This window comes from Chiloscyllium plagiosum, unplaced genomic scaffold (genome assembly GCF_037043375.1).
Source record: "Chiloscyllium plagiosum isolate Xiang-an unplaced genomic scaffold, Cpla_swu_hap1 HiC_scaffold_39, whole genome shotgun sequence".
NCBI classification, from domain to species: domain Eukaryota; kingdom Metazoa; phylum Chordata; class Chondrichthyes; order Orectolobiformes; family Hemiscylliidae; genus Chiloscyllium; species Chiloscyllium plagiosum.
The window spans coordinates 20627336-20649903 of NW_028270177.1; the positions used below are offsets into that span (position 1 = coordinate 20627336).

At 39.4% G+C, this 22568-nt stretch overlaps 1 protein-coding gene across 1 annotated transcript in view; it reads left to right on the top strand.

Annotated features, from left to right (window-relative positions):
• atp8b4 (ATPase phospholipid transporting 8B4) overlaps positions 1–22568 on the top strand; it is a 254191-nt gene that overhangs the window by 220374 nt on the left and 11249 nt on the right. Inside the window, exons 23-28 of the mRNA XM_043677403.2 lie at positions 7579–7762; positions 8354–8577; positions 9416–9499; positions 11610–11855; positions 21197–21335; positions 21834–21964. Of these exons, the coding sequence (XP_043533338.1) occupies positions 7579–7762; positions 8354–8577; positions 9416–9499; positions 11610–11855; positions 21197–21335; positions 21834–21964 (1008 nt within the window). The remainder of the gene's footprint in view (positions 1–7578; positions 7763–8353; positions 8578–9415; positions 9500–11609; positions 11856–21196; positions 21336–21833; positions 21965–22568) is intronic.

Genomic DNA, 22568 nt, shown 5'->3' on the forward strand with positions numbered 1-22568 from the left:
TCCACAATAGAGACAGGGAGACCTTTGGTAATTGAAAAGAAACCAGTGAACACAAATAAAATAAGTGAATTTCATATACTACATTGTCAAAGTGCACCAAGATATTTCGGCTTTAATTGGAGCTATACTGTAAATGAAATCAGGTATGAGGTTACGTTATATAAGCTGTATCATTGTTGTGACTTTGAAGAGAAATATATAAAACTTTCCCATGCAGATCATTTTTCTTGTTTTCTCGGTTAAATCATTATTCTAAGGGAAATTGAGCATTGAAGGGACATCTGTATTATTCCTTATATAATAAGTGCAAACTTTAAATAATGTAATATAAAAGATTCTACTTACCAGAACAAAGAATTAAAATTGTTCTGGGTTCAGTTTGCTTTGTAATACACCCTCCCACCATCCAAAATGTAACTGTAATGGCACAATCACTAGGTCTATGTCATTAAATTGCTCTCAGCTCAATTTTCCTCTCTAATTCTTGCCTCTTTGCTGTTATGATGGTAACTCATTCAAACATGCCAGCAGCCAGTCCACTAACTTCTCTAACTGATTTTGTTCATATGTCATCCTGAAAGCTTTTTTACAGCGCTGTAATGTTCTATGTTCTAAAAACTCAAATAAAATAGCGAGTTTTGAGAAGATTTGTAGCTCAGGTTGAGGTTTTGGATGTAGGTTTGCTCGCTGAGCTGGAAGGTTCATTTCCAGATGTTTCATTACCCTACTAGGTAACATCTTCAGTGGGCCTCAGGCGAAGCAATGCTGAAAATTCCTGTTTTCTATTTATATGTTTGGATTTCTTTGGGGAAATGACATCACCAACGCAAAGAAACCCAAACATATAAATAGAAAGCAGGAATTTTCAGCATTACTTCACCTGAGGCCCACTGAAGATGTTACCTAGTAGGGTAACGAAACGTTGGAAATGAATCTTCCAGCTGTAGTAAACCTACATCTGAAACCTCAACCTGAGCTACAAATCTTCTCAAAACTCGCTATTTTATTTGAGTTTTTAGAACATAGAACATTACAGCGCTGTACAGGCCCTTCGGCCCTCGATGTTGCGCTGACCTGTGGAATCAATCTGAAGCCCATCTAACCTACACTACTCTATTCTCGTCCATATGCCTATCCAATGACCACTTAAATGCCCTTAAAGTTGGCGAATCCACCACAGTTGCAGATCATGTGTTTCACGCCCCGACTACTCTCTAACATCCGACCTATATCTATCACCCCTTAATTTAAAGCTATGTCCCCTCATGCTAGCCATCACCATCCAAGGAAAAAGGCTCTCACTGTCCACCCTATCTAACCCTCTGATTATCTTACATGTCTCAATTAATTCACCTCTCAACCTTCTTCTCTCTAACAAAAACAGCCTTAAGTCCCTCAGCCTTTCCTGTAAGACCTTCCCTCCATACCAGGCAACATTCTAATAAATCTTCTCTGAACTCTTTCCAAAGTTTTCACATCCTTCCTATAATGCAGTGACCAGAACTGTACGCGATACTCCAAATGTGGCCACACCAGAGTTTTGTACAGCTGCAGCATGATCTCATGGTTCCGAAACTCAATCACTCTACCAATAAAAGCTAACACCCCGTATGCCTTCTTAACAACACTATTAACTTGGGTGGCAACTTTAAAGGATCTATGTACATGGACACCGCGATCTCTCTGCTCATCTACACTAACAAGAATCTTACCATTAGCCCAGTACTCTGCATTCCTGTTACTCCTTCCAAAGAGAATCACCTCACACTTTTCTGCATTAAACTCCATTTTCCACCTCTCAGCCCCACTCTACAGCTTATCTATGTCTCTCTATAACTTACAACATCCTTTGTCACTATCTACAACTCCATCGACCTTAGTGTCATCTGCAAATTTACTAGCTCATCCTTCTATGCTATAAATGACAAATAGCAGTGGAGCCAAAACAGATCCTTGCAGTACTCCACTAGTAACTGAATTCCAGAATGAATATTTCCCATCAACCACCGCCCTCTGTCTTCTTTCAGCTAGCCAATATCTGATCCAAACCGCTAAATCACCCTCGATCCCATGCCTCTGTATTTTGTGAGTAGCCCACCATAGGGAGCCTTATCAAATGCCTTACTGAAATTCATATTACCATCATGTCTACTGAGGGACAGTGAAAGGTATTGTCCGACATGCTTCACAGGCAGATTGTACAATGGAAGTACATCAGGTTAACAGAACAGAGTGCAGGGTACAGTGTTACAGTTCTGAGAAGGTACAGAGTGAGATCCACATTAATATTTAAGAGGTCCATTCAAGAGTCTGATAACAGCAGGGAAGAAGCTATTCTTGAATCTATTTGTACGTGTATTCAAACTTTTATATCTTCTGCCCAACAGAAGAGGGTGGAAGTGAGTATAAACGGAGATGGGGGGTGGGGGTCTTTGATTATATCGGTTATTTTCCTGAGGCAGCAGGAAGTTTAGAGTCAGTGGATGGAAGGCTGGTTTGTGTGATGGACTGGGCTGTGTTCACAACTGTCTGTAGTTTCTAGCTGTCTTGGGAAGAGCAGTTGACGTACCAAGCTGTGATGCAACCAGATAGAATGCTTCTATGGTGCATCTATAAAAATTGGTAACAATCTATCTAGATATGCCGAATTTCCTTAGCCTCCTGAGAAAGCAGCAGCGTTGATGTGCTTTCTTAACTGTAGTGTCAATCTGGGTGGACCAGGTCGATTGTTGGTGATTGCCACTCCCAGGAGCTTGAAGCTCTCGACTGTCTCCACCTCAGCTTCATTGATGCAGATATGGGCGTGCCCTCCCCACTGCTTCCTGAAGTCAATGACCAGCTCCTTCATTTGCTGACATTGATGGAGGGATTGTTGTCTTTACACCATGCTGCTTAGCGCTCTTTCTCTCCTTCCTGTACTCCCATCTCGTCGTCGTTAGACATCCAACCTACAAAGGTGGTGTCATCAGCAAACTTATAAATGGAGTTTGTGTGGAATTTTGGCACATAGTTGTGTGTCTGAGGAGTATAGTAGGGGGCTTAGTACACAGCCTTATGGGGCATTGATGTTGAGGATTATTGTGGAGGAGGCATTGTAGCCTTTCCTGAGTGACTGCAGTCTGTTAGTCAGGAAGTCGAGAATCCACTTAGGGTGGGGACAGAGATCTAGAATCTGGAGTTTGAAGATAGTTTGTGTGGAGCTATGGTGTTGAAGGCAGACCTGTAGTCAATAATTAGGAGTCTGACATCGGTGTCTTTGATGTCCAGATGTTCCAGGGATGAGTTATACGGCCGGGGAGATGGTATCTGAGCGTAAAAATGTGTTGCTGGAAAAGCGCAGCAGGTCAGGCAGCATCCAAGGAGCAGGGGAATCGACGTTTCGGGCATAAGCCCTTCTTCAGGAATCTGGATTCCTGAAGAAGGGTTTGTGCCCAAATCGTCGATTCTCCTTCTCCTTTGATGCTGCCTGACCTGCTGCACTTTTCCAGCAACACATTTTTAAGCTCTGATCCCCAGCATCTGCAGTCCTCACTTTCTCCCAGGGAGATGGTATCTGCATGGGCTGGTTGTGTCAGTAGGTGAATTGTAGAGGATCAAAGCAATCTGGGAAGCTGGAGTTGATGTGAGCCATGACCAACCTCACAAAGCACCTCATAATTCTGGAGGTCACAGCTACTGGGCAGTAGTCATTGAGGCAGACTGCATGATTTCTCTTTGGCACTGGGATGATGGAGCTCTTCTTGAAAGAGGTGTGGATTTGAGATTGTAGTAAGGAGAGGTTAAAGATGTCTGTGTGTACTCCTGCTGGCTAGTCTGCACAGGATCTGAGTGCACAGCCAGGAGCTTTCTGTGGGTTCACCCTTAAGAAGGCCAATCTAATGTTTGTAATGGTCACCATGGGTACAGGTACATCCGAGACTGTAGGGATAGGTGATATCGTTTCACTGCCCTTCTGATCAAAGTGAGGGTAGAATGGATTAAGGTCATCGGATAGGGATGTACTGCTGCCCGTGATTCTGTTTGACTTCATTTGTGGCCTGTTTTGTCATGTAAGCCTTGCCATAAACAACGGTTGTCCATATGGCTAGTATGGGTCTCAAGATTAGTTTTGAATTACTTCTTGGCATCTCTGATGGCCTTGCGAAGGTTGTTCCTAGATTTCCTGTATAGGTCAGGGTCACAACCTGAACGCCTCAGACCTGGACTTCAGTAGGGAGTGGATCTCCCAGTTCCTTCCATGGTTTCCAGTTGGGGAATGTTTGGATTAACTTCTTCAATACGCAGTCACCTACACACTTACTAATGAAGTCAGTAATGGTAGTGGCATATTCTTTCAGGTTGGCTGCCGAACTCTTAAATATGGATCACTTCACCGACTCCAAGCAGTCCCACAGAAGCCCTTCTTTTTCCTCAGAACAACACTGGACTACTTTCAGCACTGCGTCCTCATACTTCAATTTATAAGTATTTTCTGATTATATTTACAGATTATTCAGCTGCAAAAGTTAGATCTAACCTTCTTTCCTATGTGTATGCACTTCCAGCAGCTGTCACTGGGTATTAGTACTCAGAGCCCTGTCTGACTGACCTTTGCTTTGTTTGGGAATTGTCGGAACAAGGCTTGAAGCTTCAATTTTTTCTCTATTACTGTTGAGTACGTACCACAGAGCACAGTATGTGTACCTGCTGAGCTTAGTGACAAATTGCTTGTTCCTGGCTGGTATCGTGAAGTGAATAAATGAATTTAGTTCTTACAATGGGAAAATTAAGAGCTTCCCATATACAGAGGAACCCAGACTATCCAAATGAGATGGGCGGGCACTATTTTGTTCGGATAATTGATTATTCGGTTAATTGATTTCCTCTGGGGCTCGGAGAATTCTGTGAGGTCTGCTCCCCGTTCAGGAGACTTGGCAGCAACACACTGCATGCGAGACCCTGCCCCAACACCATCTGCTCCCACCTCGTCCGACCTCCGCCTGCCCCCAACCCCCTCCACTCCCACCCTATGCCCCCACCTGCCACCCCAACCCTGTCCAACACCGCCCCCCACTCGCCACCAACCCTGCTTCCCCAAACCCACACCCCATCCATCCTCACCCACTGTCTAACACTCCCTCCCCCCCCCCCCCCCCCCCCCCAACGCGTGCACACACACACAACTTTTTGACAGGTTCCACCTTTGCCCTGTATAGGACAATGTTGGGGAAGGGGGGTTCAGGGTTCACCCCTGTGTAGAACTCCAGGGAAAGTGTGGTAGGAGAGGGGGGGAGAGAGAGAGATAGAGAGAGGGCAGGAGGTCAGTCATTTAGAGACGGTGCCTGGACTGTCCAGGACTGTTCTCGGCAGCATTTCAGTGAGCCGAGTTCTTTTAAAATCATTGTACCTGTAAACAAAAGACGCAAAACAGCTCTTTGACGTAATGTTTCCAATGGGACCTTGAGATCCCCTTCGGATAATCCAATATTTGGATAATTGATATTCGGTTATTCGAGGTTCCTTTGTAGTTCACTTGGCTGAATCAATGAAAAGTTGATACCAGCCACAACAGTGATTGGAAGAAGAAATTGGCCAAGGTTCCTGTTGCTGATCCAGCAAGCTTTATTTGGTACTGTTACGACATGGGGTAAACCCTCCTGCTTAACATCAGCAGTACAGAAAAGATTTACCCCGTGCAGTAATCTGTGAAAATTCAAGAGGCCAAGAACTATTTAATGTAAAATTTAACAACTTTATTTCTTAAAGTATAACCAAGAATAACAACTATTTACAATTCCTTCCTCTAACCTATCTTTTACTTTCCCCTCTACAATACTGGTCCGATAAAAGTCCTGATTAAGATTTATAAAACAGCACTTCTTATCTCAAAACCAGGCAGCTTTCGGTTCTTTCTGTATTCCTGTCTTCTTTTCTTCTTCTTGAGGATTCTGCTTCACACGTTACTGATCAATAAAGGTGTCTTTAAGAGAGCTATTTTTTCTCTCAGTCTTTACATGCTGGTGGCCTGGCAGTTCTCCTCCCAACTGTTCAGTTTTCCCCAGTCTTATACCCCCAAAGCATTGGATTATGTCATTGGCTTTTAAGATTGTCAATATACTAAATTCAAACTTGATTGGAATTTGGTATTTTTCGGGGTATAATTTAAACTGGTTGGCATAATTTGAATCTGTTTTGTCATTTCCAGGCAATCCAGCTAATCTAGCTTTCGACTAAGTGTTACATTGTTATCTTATTGAGAACACTTGGTGCTGTCACATAGTTCTGCTAGCTTCTAACTGTCTTAAAGATACAGTACACCCATGTCTTCATAATACTTAATGCCTGCTTCTGGTGAGGGCAGATTAGGACTGATATACAATAACCACTTCACCAATCCTCAGCTAGAGGAAGCAAGTTTTCTCCATCCACTCTATCCAAGCCCCTCATTGTTTTGTTTAACTCATCCCTCAGCTCCCTCTGTTCCAAGGAAAACAATCCTAACCTTTCCAATCTTTACTCATTTGGTTGAATAGATAGCTGGTCCTAGAATGGGCCCTTGAGCAAAATACAGGAGGCAGGAAGAACACAGCAGACCAGGCAGCATCAGGAGGTGAAGTACAGCCCTCCTGAAGAAGGGTTATAATCGAAATGTTGACTTCTCCACCTACTGATGCTGCCTGGCTCGCTGTGTTCTTCTAGCCTCCTGTATGTCTACTTTGGATTCCAGCATCTGCATTTTTTTTTGTCTGTAACTTGACTAAAAGACAGCTCATATCGGAGTGATGTTTCCACTTCCTGAACTAGTCATCTTTGTGCCTGAAGTTAATGCCCCCTCAGTAATATTATGATTTATTTCATTTGTAAAGCTAAATTAGTGTTCATATTCATTAAAGTCTCCCATGTCCGCCAGTTCCAATTTTCCATGTGAAATAATTTAGGCGATTTGAAAGTTTTTAGGGTAGAGGTCTGTCCGAAATTTGGCATTATTGGTCTCAGACTGTAGGATGTCTGGTGGAGGTGATGGGAGAAGTGTCACAAGTCATGCAATTGTGTCTGATCATCCAAGGCCGGGAAGGGAATGCATTTGGTAAAGGAGAGAGAGAGAGAGAGAGAGATCACCACTGCATTTAGTTGTCAGATGCCTTGCCTACAAAGTGTCTAATGCCAATGTGGGAAGAGTTTAATTCTCAATCTTTAGCAACTTCCCGTACATAGGCATTAAAGAATTAACAGGCAGTTTAAAAAAATGAAATGACTCAGTAAATTTGCTGCATGTTAGCCCTTTCTTGGCAGAAATATTGGACACCATATACTCTGCAGGTTTACCTTTTCTTGTTGATCACGAAGTTTTGAATGGGATAAATCCCATAATTTAACGAATTGTAAACGGCATCTATAGGGAATATATTGTTCAAAATTGTAGAGTGTTCTTCATTAAAGCTTAGAAGTAAACAAAATAAGAGACTATTTGTGCTCCATGCTGGTTGCTTAAAACCAGAATACCTCCAGCTATAGGAGATACCCTTATTTTGTTGACAGGGGCTTATTTATTTCTGTTTAAGCACTTAATCGACTTTTTGTTTGCATTCTGTTATACAGGCGCATGCACTCGAGGCAGACATGCAGCGTGAGTTCCTGGACTTGGCGAGCATGTGCAGAACTGTAATTTGCTGTCGAGTCACACCGTTACAGAAAGCCCAAGTCGTTGAGCTTGTCAAAACGTACAAGAAAGCTGTCACACTGGCTATAGGCGATGGAGCAAATGATGTCAGCATGATTAAAAGTAAGTAATACCTGGATATAAATCTAAAAGTCTGAATCACCATCTATTTTGTGTACATTTCCATGGCCATCAGTTTCTTAATTTTTTTTTGCAGTCTCAAGGTTATATCCTTCAATTAAAGGATTGTGGCCCACAGTAAAATATGGGGAGAAGAGATCATCCAATACTTTGCTGTGGATTACATGAACTTGTTAAATGGACAGTGTTGCTAGGCAACAGCGTTCTCGTCTTGCTTCCATGTCGACGCTCTTACTTGTGTTGTCACAGCTAAACTGAATAATGAGGATGATCTGGTCTTTGTGAAAAGTTATCTAATAATTCACCTGAGGAAGAATAACTCTGATCAAAATGTTTTGTTTAAATCATTTTGACCTGAATGTAACAATGTATGTATTTAGTATGTGTCTGGATGTTGAAAATATATTAAAATGTAATAAAGAAAGTAAGAATGATTGAACACACATTTAATAAGTTACCTTACCAATGTTGCATGAGAGATTTATCTTCTTGAAGCTTGGTCTTGGAACAATATTTAATTTAAATGTACTAGTTAATTCTTTAACGCACTAACTATCATTGCTTTATACACAGATGCGCACATTGGAGTTGGGATCAGTGGCCAGGAAGGCATGCAGGCTGTTCTAGCCAGTGACTATTCATTTGGACAATTCCGATACCTTCAGCGACTTTTGTTAGTCCATGGGAGATGGTCCTATTTGAGAATGTGCAAGTTCCTCTATTACTTTTTCTACAAGAATTTTGCATTCACTCTTGTACATTTCTGGTTTGGTTTCTTCTGTGGATTCTCTGCACAGGTCAGTGGCTTCCCTGGAGTATTGATCATTTGTTCTGAACATATCAGAGTCAATATATCGACATCAAATGAGATGCGTAAAAAGAATCAATTGCTGAGGCAGAGTTCAGGATTTTTGACATGTTCAGGTGACATAGTTAATTTTAGAGACATTCCTAGTTGTATGAAATTTAAAATGAAAACTATTTCTTTATGAATTTTATAATGAGTCCCATCACAATAGGAATTAATTAACCTATCATTATATTTGCATTTGCATTTTGCAATAGAACAAGAAATGTTATGTGATGCATTTGCATCTAAATGAAAATTTGTTAACGTTATTCATAGATTCAAAATTATTCCAAGGCCAAAACCAAATGAAATTTGCTTTAAGTTCTGGTGCATTCAAATAGAAATAGTGCTGTAAAATCTTCAAATTACGTTTAATAGCTGGTAAAATTGATTTGGAAATAATTCAAATTACTTTTGAAAATATTTTGCAATTTTTGGGATTTACATGAACATGAGACTGTAGAAATACAGCATTTGTAAAATCTCTGTGAAAATGAAGACCCTGTGGAAATGTAGTATCTCTGAATACTTGTTGATATTTGCCTATTTATTGCATTATCAAATTGGAGTGTTGTGTATCAAGAAATGTAACATACTTTCTAATAAGTACCAACCTCTTAAAAATCCTCTTCTGTAGTTGTATTGCCCATTTCCAGTTTAATAACTGCTTCATAATACAAAATAAATTTGTTTAGAAGATTATTTACTTGATATGCATTTGTTACCATGAATATGATAAGTTGGTAGTTTTCAATTAAATTTTACAGTCCTTTGTTTTTTTACAGACTGTTTATGATCAGTGGTTTATTACCTTGTACAACATAGTTTACACTTCTCTTCCTGTTCTGGCCATGGGTATATTTGATCAGGTAAAGTAATCTTTGAATTCTGTTGAGAATGAGTATGTTTCATAAGCATGGAATTTTTGCCAGTAATAGGAACCTCTGTGTATATCAATTCCAATAAACTCTTCTGGTCCAGCAGATCAGAAAATTGACTGTAGCTTTATGAATATTCCATCCTTATTGCAATTATCTGCATATTTATTGTTCAATTGAGTGAAGGGTTCATGTGCAAATGTCTACCAGTACAGCTGCAATGTGGCCCAAGCCTGGACCAAATGCTCTCTACTCCATTCTAAATCTTCGTTGAGCTTCAGTTATGTCTAATGTGTTATTTTGCCACCAGAGCAGCAAATTGACCTTGGTCATACAGTGCTAACTTCAGAGGAGTTTGTGGATTCAGCACAATTAAAAGCTTTCAAAAATTAATTTAATTTAACACTCTTACAGTCAAGATCAGGGCGAGATTGTCTCTGTACTGTTAATGTAGGGAAACATTAAACAAATCGTTGGTGTTGCTTCATCACTGATTGGACCAGGCACAGAACAATTGGCCTTAAGAGCAGTCAGGCTAAAACTTGCAATGTTCCTTTCTGCTTTTCCTTTGAATGTCAATGGTATTTCTTGGTAACTCTTCATAACAGCTGAAGTGTGGAGGGGACATCAGTTATGCAGTGGGGGGAGTGGTTGGATTGCTGGGGGAGAAAGGATGTTGATAGTTCAGATTAAGTGATCAGAGAGTCAGAATAGCAAAACGATGGTGTGTCTACCTGCCAGACTGGAGTCGGGGAGGGGAGAGAACGGTGACAGAAAATGTAACAAGCAAGGCTAAAAGAAAGGGAAGGATTGTGTTCACAATTTAAAAGTCTTGAACTCAATATTAAGCCCAGAAGGTTGTATACTGCCTTGTTTATAGATGGGATATTGCTCCTCTAGTTTGCACTGTGATCTCAGTATAGTGAGGACAGACATGTGGGTATGCAAGCAGAATGCTGTGTTAAAATGACCAGCTATGGGAAGGTTGGGGTCATGCTTGCACATCAATCAGAGGTATTTGGCAAAGCAGTCACCCAATCTACATTTGGTTTCTCCAATGTAGAGTAGGCCACATTGGGTGTAGCGAATACAATTCACAAGATTGGAGGAGGTACAGGTGAAATGCTGCTTCACCTGGAAAAACTGTTGAGGCCCTTGGATGGAGCAGGGAGAAGGTGAAGGGATAGATGTTACACCTTATGTGGTTACATGGGAAAGTGCCATGGGAAGGGGGGTAGTGCTGCTGCTCAGAGAAGGGACTAGTGTGTCCCAGAGAGAACGATACCTGTGAAATGCAGATGGGACAGTGAGGGAAAGAAGTGTTTGGTGGTGGTGTTTTGCTCTAGTTGTCTGAAAAGACTGAGAATGCTTTGAATGTTAATGGGATGAAAAATGAGAACAACAGGGACCAAATCACGCTGTTGTGAGTAATGGGAAGGGGCAAGGGTGGAAGCACAGATGATAGTTCAGGTACGGTTGAGGGTCCTGTCAACCACAATGGGTGAGAACCATGGTTATGGAAGATCAGTGTTGCCTCGAGTTTAGTCAGGATTGAGAGCTCCACATGCGTTTCCTGCAATTTGGAGGATCATGTTACACCATATATATATTTTAAGATTTTTTTTTAATTAAAGGACTTACAAATGACTCTCTCCTCCTCACCTCTGGAGATATCAGCTTGAACTAAGGTGTGAGTTCTCTGGCTTCTCCAAATGTTAGTTTCTAACTTTGACCATAGGAGACAACATAGGTAAGTTTGATTTTTTTCCTTGCCCAGCATCTACAAATGTGCACATTCTATCCTACGCTGTTGACTACCAACCATCATAGGGACCCCAAATGAGATGACCTAATTCAATGCAAGTCAGAGTTCTAACCGAGCTGCTGGTCGGTTTGTGTCAGTCTCAGTAGCATGCCGGGAAATTATTTACCTAATGATTGATCAAAGCAGAGAGAAAGTGTTTCAGACATATCGGAAAGAGAAGAATAGGAACAATATCTGATTCAGAATCTGTTTCATCAATGTGATACATCATTACCAATGTGCCTGACTGACTGTTGTGATTCCTTTCTGACTAATTTCACTTGTTTTTTTCCATAGGATGTCAATGAACAGAAGAGTTTGGAATACACAAGACTCTATGAACCAGGACAACTTAACCTATTGTTCAATAAGCGGGAGTTCTTCATCTGCATAGTCCAAGGAGTCTACACCTCCATTGTTCTTTTCTTTATTCCATACGGTGCATTTTGTGACACTACAAGAGATGATGGGACACATCTTTCTGATTATCAATCATTTGCTGTTACTGTGGCAACATCTTTGGTGATTGTGGTTAGTGTGCAAGTAAGTTCTGATTTTAAAAATACAAATGCAAGATGTAGGATTTTTCAACTTGACACCACTACTGAGTGATTTTTTTTTGTTTGGATGGAAAAATCACTAATGCACAGCAATCATGTTTGCAGTTTTTCTAAAAAAAAATATAAAATTAATACAATGATATGTATCTATTTAAAATATTTCATAAGTGTAGAAAATGGCACCAAGTTGCATGAGATAAAAAGATACTGAGATGTGCGGGCCGTTTTGGAGGAGGTATCAAAGATTTGGCTGGACAGCTGGATCTACAGCAATGTCTTTCAGAGAAAGGGATATGGTTGGAGAGCCGCAGGGAGTTTGTGGGCAATTGCAAAGAAGAGCATTGAGATGACTAAACAACTTGGTGACTACTGGTAGGATGGACAGATTGGAGATGCTCAAAAGGTTGGAGCAAATTATTGCAGATGATTGATTGATTGATTTATTGTCACGTGTACCGAAGTACAGTGGAAAGTTTTGTTTGAGCAGTGCGGGCAGATCATAGTAAAGCAAGGATGTACAGATCAAAAAGACTTAGACAGATACATGGAGGTTACATTGCTTATTGAGGCTCGAGTGTTGATGCGTCAGTCTAATATGGCTGGGAAGAAACTGTTCCTGAACGTGCTGGTGCATCTGTCAAATCGGGATAGTTTGCTGTCTCTCCACAGATGCTGCCTGACCCACTGTGATTTCCTGCATTTTTTGTTCTCAAAAGGTTGGAGTTTATTTTAATTTATTCATCAACGGTTGGCATCACTGGCCGGACCAGTATTTATTGCCCATTCCTAGTTATCCAGAGGGAATCGGTTTAGCTCAGTTGGCTGGATCCTTGGTTTACAGAGCAGTGGGTTTCATTCCCATCACTGGTTTGAGGTTACCATGAAGGACTCTCCTTCTCAACCTCTTCCCTCGCCTGAGATCAGGTGGCCCTCAGGTTAAAATCACCCCAATGAGAGAGCAGCCGCTATGCTCTGGTAACAACAGTTAACTACAGTGGCTCTGGAGTCACATGTAGAGTGGATCAGACCAGGTATCGATGGCAAGTTTCTTTCCCTGAAGGACATTAGTGAATCAGATGGGTTTTACAACAGTCAATAATGATTGCTATCAGAACTGCCTGTATTTCCTGATGAAGGGTTTTTGCCCAAAACGTCGATTTTCCTCCTCCTTGGATGCTGCCTGACCTGCTGTGCTTTTCCAGCACCACTCTAATCTAGTCAGAGGATATCTAATGCTCTTTATCTGTCAGCCAGGGCTCCCTGATTGGACCAGATTGACAGTTCCAATTGGGGAACTCATATTCTGAGGTCCACCTGGCTGACCTCATTACAATCACTACAACTAGTATCGTCCTGCCTCCCCCTAAGTCAGAGAAACAATAAGCTCTGATAATGAAATGTCTGAAACTTAGATTCAGTGTCACATATTGTACTTGAACAACAGGAATTGGTATCAAGAGTTCATTGATATTTCCTGCAATGTTATTCCTCAGTGCCAAGAATCCCAGCTTCTCAGTGCTACTTGGTGTTTGAGGAAATGACAAAGCCTCAGCAATGAAGGCCTGCATGCATAAAGATATTCTCCATTACCACCAATTAAAATATTGTGTCCCAGAAAATGAATTGTCATGTAACTGTTACCATTTATAAAAATAGCTTTCTTTCAACAGTCAGGGCCCCACAGGCATCTCCTTCAAGAAGATAAAATCATAACTCAATTAGTTCTTAATAAATGCATGCCAAATCAAAATCTCAGATGTGTCCAGTCTTAAGGTTTTCAAGTTAGCGTAGCCTCAAGGTAACAGATTTTGTAAAAATGAAAGAAGGATTTCAAGAAATTCTGCATAAATGCATTCAGTGCCCAAACATTTAATTGTCACTCAAAATTCCGAACATGCAAGAGTGCCATAAGATCTGAATCAAATTAGTATTAACTTCAACAAAGTTTTAGCATCATTATGGCAAGGAAGGAGGCCACTCAGACCATCAGCTCTATGCTAGAAATTAGTCCAGTCAGTGGTCGTGGCACCAGTATATTCCAGGCAGAACAGCTCAAACCACAAGGAATTTATGTCATCCATTTCAGTGTCAACAGAAATTTGGTGAAACAACATTCAATGTATCCACTAGATTTGAAGAGAAGATGAGCCTTTTAGGGAAATATGATGCACTGACCAAATCAAGTTGTTCATTAAAGTTATGCTGCTTTGTGTATTGTTTCTTAAACATTCAGACATAAGGAAATCAGCAATGATAATTGAAAAATAGATTGTTTAAAAGAAAATTGAAATAGAGAAATGATGAAGTAAATGCATAATACCTGTTCAAACAGAGACTCCCAATAAGTGGGCACTTACTGACAGTAATGTCCATTTCACTAGGTTCAAGCTGCACATTGAATCCAAGACAGTTACAAATTATAAACTTCAATGGACTAATTCAGTTTGCAACTGAGAGCATAAGTCACACAGTCAGCAGTAAGGATGAAAATAATGGTTTTCATATAATAGTTATTCTTTATCCAGTATCCACAGTAGCAGAGCAGCTGGGTTTTCAGCCTTGAGAGTTTGAGGCCTCCTGTGCTGTCATTTTTCATTTCTCCTCTCCACCTGTTCATTGGTGGCCCCAAGTTCGAAAACTTCATGAACGACAGTGCAAACTACCATCATTTGCAGTTTCCCTCAAGGAAGGGACAGGAGTTAGGGGATAGTGATAATGTTGTCGTAATGTCAGGCTAATGTCCTAGGAACTGGTTTCATATCACAGCATGGCAGATGGTGACATTTGAATTCAATAAAAAATCTGGACTTAAAAAAAACAACTGGTCTAACAGCAACTATGCTGATGTCATAAAAACCCATCTGGTTCACTAATGTCCTCCAGGGAAGAAAATCTGCCAACCTTATCCAGTCTCATCTAAGTATGACTCCAGACCCACAGTAATGTGGTTAACTCTTATCTGCTCACTGGAAAATTAGTGATCAGCAATAAATGTTAGCCCAGCTACATACCATTAAGGGATGACGTCAAATGAGAAAGGCTCCAAGAGTGGCAGTGATCTGAGAAATCCAAACAGAAAATTGCTCTGAAGTTACATCCATCTTGTGGGTTTCAGAAATAGTCATTCTTCCAGATAAAACTGAAAAAAAAGTCTGAACGCTGTAGAAGATAGAATCAACTTTGAGATACTTGTCTTATATGTTTCATAGTCTCTACAGCAACTATGTTGACATTAGAGTCAGAAACTCTCAAGTCCCGTAAATATGTCTAAAATACGGGTTTCAAATTGTGAAATAAGTTGATCGATTAAATAATTTTAGGTCATCTAAATCAACTGGAATATAGCTTTGTATTTTAAAAGACATAAGGATAATATAGATAGCTCCTAAAATTAACAAGGGGTATAGGAATGATAAATTACCTGTTCTGGACATTTGCAGCAAGGAGATAGAAATTGAAATTGGCATGTAAATGAGGGGTCCTATTTTAACATTGGCCAAGAAGATTTGAAATTTGTTTGAGTATTGGAATGCATCATGTTGATTATTAATTTTAAACTGAAACACCTATGGAAAAAAACGGGACTGAAGGTTGGAGGAACAGAAATCCTGGAGCTGATTTTGCATTAAGTATTTACTGTGGAGAAGGACACGGAAGGTAGGGAACTTGGGGGAAATGAATAGTGATGATTTGAAAAGAATTAATAACGCAGGAGAGGAGGTATTGGAGGTCTTAAAATGCATAAAGGTAAATAAATCCCTGGCACCTGATCAGGTGTATCTCAGAACTTTGTGCAAAGTGAGGGAAGAGATTGCTGGGCCCCTTGCTGAGATATTTGTATAATTGACAGCTATGGGTGAGGTGCCAGAAGACTGGAGGGTGGCTAATGTGATGACATTATTTAAGAAAGAGTGTAGGGAAAATCCAGAGAACTACAGACCAGTGGGCCTGAAGTCAGTGGTGCATAAGTTGTTGGATGGGATTCTGAGGGACAGGATTTCTGTGCATTTGGAAAGGCAAGGATTGATCAAGGATAATCAGCATGGAAAACTGTGTCTCACTAACTTGTTGAAGAGGTTTCAGAAAAGACTAATGAAGGTAGAGTGATAGACAATGTCTGTATGGACTTCAGTAAAGTGTTTGATGAGGTTCCGCACAATAGACTGCAAGGTAAGGTTAGAGCCATGGGTTCCAGGGGGAGCTAGTCAATGGAATACTAGATGGGATTGAAGACAGAAGGTGGTGTTGGAGGGTTGTTCTTTGAACCATGTGACAAGAAGTGTGCACAAGGATCAGTGCTGGGTCCCCAGCTTTTTGTCATTTATAGAAATGATTTGAATGTGAATATAATAGGTATGGTAGTAAGTTTGCAGATGACACCAAAATAGGTGCAGTAGTAGACAATGAAGAAGATTATCTCAGGGAATTCTGTGGATTAGTGTGTTTCAGTAGGATCAGTAGATTTGTGGAGAGCATAAATCTATACCTGTGTTTTAAAGAAGCCATTTGCATTAAAACAGAATGTTTCACTACACAGGATAAGTTATGGTCTGACTTTGAACCATAAATGCATTTTCGAGGTTTGGAATATTTTGAAGAAATGCTTGTCTCATACTCTAGATAAGCTTACACAGTGGATCTAATGATAAACTGGGTACTTTATAAATCAGTAAACTAATACTTTAATTTACATCAGTCCTAACCTGCTCCACTAGAAGATTAACTCCCTGCAAGACAGTTAGTGCAACTTTGGTTGCAAGTTGCATGTATTCAGAAGGTTTATTGAGGAAAGCTTTCAACATGTATGCATTTTCTAAGTTAGTGAGATTGGGCCTAATGTTAGCCCCTTTTTACAGTTAAAGAGGTGTAAAATGGATATTGGAATTGCAAAACTTATAAATGCAGAGATATGTTTTGAAGCAGATACAAAGAATAGTACCCTTGCTTGAAAATGTGCTATTTTTGGCTGACTCAGGGTGGCAGGTCTTGAGCAGTGTAGCACTTGAGAGAAATCCAAGTGAGTTGATATTAGAGCAACATCTAGTGGCTTCAATGAAGTCTGACAGGTCATGTGCAATATTTATTTTTAGGGTTACTAACCTGTACTTTTTTACTTTCAAAATATGTTAAAGGTAATTGTAAACCTTAACACTGAGACTTAGGTAAACTCCTGGTTGTGATGATTTTTTAAAACTTATGTAGAATTATCACTCATCCCTCCTTGCCCCAAAATGAGCCACTTCAAGAATCACTGTACCCATTGATGGAGATGTGTCCCAACACCTGATCTCATTATTTATGTCACATTTATGTAATGTTTTGTAAGTGAAAAATTGGATCTGTGACTATTTGTCCATCCTGATATTTATGATGAGAGTTTAATGGAGTTGAGCCCTGATTTCAACCTAACCTACCCGGCAGGATTTTCTGTGGAATGTAAAACTGAGGGGATGTGAAAAGGGGGTTTGACATGAACCCAGCTGTTCTAAGCAGATTGGCTTAAAAATGCTGTTGTGGTGTTTTGATTTAGTTCATGTCTAGTGATGAGACATGAAGGACAAAGTTCACTCAAGTTTTGCTCTTTATCTGCCCAGGGAATCAATAGCAGCTCATTGGGGATTGGGAGCAAGCAGCTATTGATCTTTCCAGGCTGACCTTCTACCAGTCCTTTGTCTGTCCAACTGTTTTTCTCTCTTTGGGCTCCCTCTCCACCTAACGTTTGCTCCAACTCCATCCCATCTTCTGCATAATTACCAACCTTTTCCTAACTACAATCTGTTCTGGTGTCACTCAACCTGAAACGTTAACTCTGATTTCTCTCCACAGATGTTGCCAGACCTGCTGAGTTTCCCAGCAAGTTCTGTTTTTTTTTATATTTCTGAATTACAGCATCTGCAATTCTTTGGTAATTTTTTTTGTTCAGTTACATGACTATCTACTTATTATTTGTATGCTTGAACAATGAGCAACATACACCTGAAACATATAACTATCATCTATAAGACTGAAGACTGACCTAAAATTATTACTTAGCAGCTTTGCTATAACCTGAGAATCAGTTTGAAGACATCTTACAATGTTGCTAATCCCTTACATAGTCCTTCATGATATTTTATCTTCTAACATTGATTTTAAAAATTGCCATCCTAACAACTTCTTTTCTGGGAATCTTGATGCTTTTTTTTTTAATTTCATGCAATCCTGTGTTCTTTTCTCATATGAGTTAAATACTTCATGTGAGCAAAATGGTTTCTGTTGCAATAAGATTTGCATTTACATTTCTTGTTAACCCTTATAGTTCTAATATTCCATGTGCCCTCCCTTTAACCATGGGTACATCGTTACCTTCATTCTGTTTGAAAACAGTTCTAAATATAACCCATCATCATCACTTGATTTTCCACTTAGAGTGTTACCTGGGCAACTTTTGTCACATTTTCAGTCATCTTTGTGAAACTAGCACCTTTAACAGAGATGGCAATATTGGATAAGATTACAAAATATTAAGATTTAACTCTAATTATATTATGATCAGAGCTGGCCAGTGTTACACATGTACCTTCCTTTAAGAAAGTTAATTGTTAAGGACTTCATATGTCCTGAGTGTACAATGTTGTAGCTTTGCCTGGCAGTTAGTCTACTTTGGATTTGCAAATGGTACACTCCAAAATCTGCTGTAACATCTGCTTAATAACTTATTAAGCATTTCATAGCTTTAAACAAACTAACGCAGAGTTAATCATTCCATGATGAGTTGCTAATCATTAGACTATTGTCATTAACATTGCCAGTTCAACAAAGTGTAACAGAAAAGTGTTTCTGGACTATTGTTCAACCATATTTTCTTTACACCATATTGCTTATGGGTGTGCAAATTTGCTGCCATGTCCTATGTAACAACAGCGATTCTTCTTAAAAAAATTATGTAGACCTTGCAAACACAATTTTTTCCTTTGATGTAGGGAATATGCATTTACAAAGAACCTTTTTCATGTATTTTACATATCACTTGTTGCAGAACCTTTTGATTTAGTGTGATTATCATAAAACAATATAAAAACAACCATTATACATCCACACTTTCTATTCACCAAATGTCAGAATTTTCAATTCGAACTGGAAATGGGACTTTATAATCAATAAATTAAACAAAGAATTGCAGATGCTGGAAATCTGGAACAAAGACAGAAATTGCTGGAGAAACTCTGGCCTGGCAGCATTTGAAGCACCCGAAGGGGTCACTGGACTCGAAACATTAACTCTGCTTTCTCTCTCCACAGATGCTATCCGATCCGCTGAGTTTCTCCTCCAATTGCTGTTTTTGTTATATCACTGAAGTCCTTATTTTACCAGCAGGCATAGTTCAGCTGAAGTTTAGAAAAATAACGCAAATTGTATTTTGGTTATTTGTTCCTTTTCTCCCCTCTCCTTAATCCAATAATGGCTACTGTTCAAAAATCTGGCACTGCATGGCTACACACTGGAACATTGTGCGATATATCCATTGTTGACCACTGGTGGCAGATTATGTAAAGTAGGATGACTGCATGAAAAGTACCTATTTGTGCTTTTGAATTTATCACAGCATGTAATTTGATAAGAAACAACCACAAAAAGGATTTCTCTCATGCTGTTTGTAACCCAAGTTGGTAGTGTATAAGTCTGTACAAGAGGGAAAAAGTGAGGGCTGCAGATGCTGGAGACCAGAGTTGAAAAATGTGGTGCTGAAAAAACACAGCAGGCCAGGCAGCATCCGAGGAGCAGGAGAATCGACGTTTTGGGCATAAGCCCTTCTTCAGGAATCTGAAGAAGGGCTTATGCCTGAAACGTCGATTCTCCTGCTCCTCGGATGCTGCCTGGCCTGCTGTGTTTTCCCAGCACCACATTTTTCAAAGCTGTACAAGAGATTAACAGTCCTCCATATTCTTTGAGAACAAGATGTTATTGCTCTTATTATAATGGATTTCAAATGTAGTGATCCATTCACAGACAAATGGACAAGCCAGTGAATCTGTTTAGATTTCTTTCATTTATAAAGAATTTCTTAACAAAAACGTTATTCTGTTATAGGAAAGTCTGGCTTTGATACTTCAATTGTGAATATTCTTTGTAGTTGTATAAAATCTGTGTCAAATTTGCTGTCACCCCATTTATAATATGAATACAATCTGCATCTAGGCATGTATAATAGCTGCATCCCAGATTCATTGAATCTTAAAGCTGATTTCTTTTATAGATCTGTTAAATGTTTTAGATATAGGTAGTTCTCCTATAACACCGTAGTTGTGTTCCAGTGAAACTTCGCTTAATAGAAAATCACTTAATAGAAATAATGGGACCTCTGGGAAAAGTGGGGTTAGGGGCAGACCAGTAAAACATCAATGATTGTTCAAAAATCAACCAAATATCACTCTCAATTGTTAGCCTAAAAGTCTAATGCAAAGTATAGCACAGCCTGAATGCGGGTTGAAATCACATTTATTAATGAAACAAAAGTGAATTTAACACAGTACATTAAAAAAAAGCTGCTCTCTGTACAGTACCTCTCACTGAAAACTGCTCTGTCAGCAGCTGACATTGTGCATGTGCAGAACGGCATGGAGTTGGCGTGGACTTTGAGCATTAAAATCTATTAATGCATAAAATAAGCATTAAGCCCATGATCTGATCAATGATACCAAATAAATCCATTATTTAAAAAGTGAAGTGCATGTTCAGGATTAGTACTGTGGAATTGTAACAAAAGGAATCCTGCATTTAATTTAAATGTTGATTTTCAAGCATTTTGTGAATTGATTTCTCTTGAGTTGTAAATGTGCACAGAATTATAGCATAAAAGATTGATTATGTATAAATGGTAGTTTGTGCAACTCACCTAGCAATTCAGATGCTGCTCTAACCATTCAGGGATTTGAGTTCATATACCCCAGTGGCATTTTGAGAATTTTAAATCTAGTGTTGGAAAAATCTGTACATTGAGCAGAATAACGGTAAGTGTAGAAGTTAATGCAAAACTCTTGGATTGCTATGAAACCGTAACTGATTAAGGGAAGGAAATCTGCTGTATTTATCCAGTCAGGCATATACGTGACTCCAGTCCAACACCAATACGGATACATTTTCAACAACTCTAATTGAATGAACAGTGTATTCAGTTGTATCAAACCACTAAACACAATTTTGAGCCACTTCACCAATCGGGCTGTAGCAGTTGTAAACACTATCCAGCACCAGCTTCCCAAGTCAGCTAGACTGAGGAAATAAATGCCAGTATTGCCAGCAATGTCCATATCGTGAGTTTGAATTTTATAATTCTATTGACAGATTGGGCTTGACACTAGCTACTGGACCGCAGTGAATCACTTCTTCATATGGGGGAGCGTGGCTGTCTATTTCTCCATCTTATTCGCCATGCACAGTAATGGATTGTTCTCAATATTCCCAGGCCAGTTTCCTTTTGTAGGTAAGTCTCTAAAACATTAACTTACTGCAGGTTTGCTGGAGCAATGCAGACACCAGTTAATCTGATGACTTTCTGGCTAGCGTACCTTGTTGTCACCTGAACATATGAAGCTCTGAAGCTTAATGAATTGTACAACTAGCTGCCTAAGTCACTGTCCTGTGAGACACAATTTTTTACCCTTGGATTCTCCAGTGAAAAAGCTTTGCTCCTGGTCAGTTTAGTTTGGAACCAAATTAGATAGTTATTAAATCAGCTCAAAGTTGACAATTATAGCTTGAATTTAGTTATGGATTTCTTTGTCAAAATTACTTTATTTTCAAAGATATAAAATAAGAAATATGAAAGCAATGGCTAAATCTTCATGGAAATATTGGTGCATTGATGTGCTACTTGCAATCAATTTATAAGGAACATGTTTGCAACTTAGTTACAAATATTGAATGGAATTCAGCTACAGCACTTCAGATACCTAAAATTGTAAATATTTGTGCCTTTCAGGAAATGCTCGGAATTCCCTGGCCCATCTCACCGTGTGGCTTGTCATAATTGTGACCACCGTACTATGCATCATGCCAGTAGTTGCAATCAGGTTCCTGATGGTAGATTTGAAACCAACCTTGAGTGACAAGGTACATATTCAGTTTTTTACCTTTGATAGTTTTTTCATCTGTGTTGTAAAATGCAGACCCTAGCTTGAACATTGTAACACCATTGAATGAGATTTTTTCGATCTTGAGACTTATGAAACAAAGAATAGCTGTACCATGTTTCTTCTGTTAATTAATTAGTTCTAAACATTTAACACTTTGAGTGAAGAAATTCCTAATTTTTGTTGAAAGTATGTTGAAAGTACCCTCTTCCTACTTTGTTGATTTAATTTAGAATAATCTTCGGGTTTATTCTGTCTAGACTTCCAATATTTTATATGGCTCAATGATGTTTAAATTTGTACATTTATTGCCCTCCCACATATCTTTTCCTATGCATGTACATTTCCTTTCTACATTGTTAAAATCTAAAGTGCAGTCTCCCTAGTAGTTCCTCTCACACCAAGTCCTTCTCTCTTTCTCTCGCTCATCACTTACTTTGATTCATTGTGCCCAATTGCCAGCCGCATTTTTCAAATTGTATATGTATGGATTTGCATTTATCAATATTAATTAACATCTGCCATTGGTGCTACCAATATAAATTCATTGGCAAATATTTTAGTACGGGAGCAAGCAGCTTAGA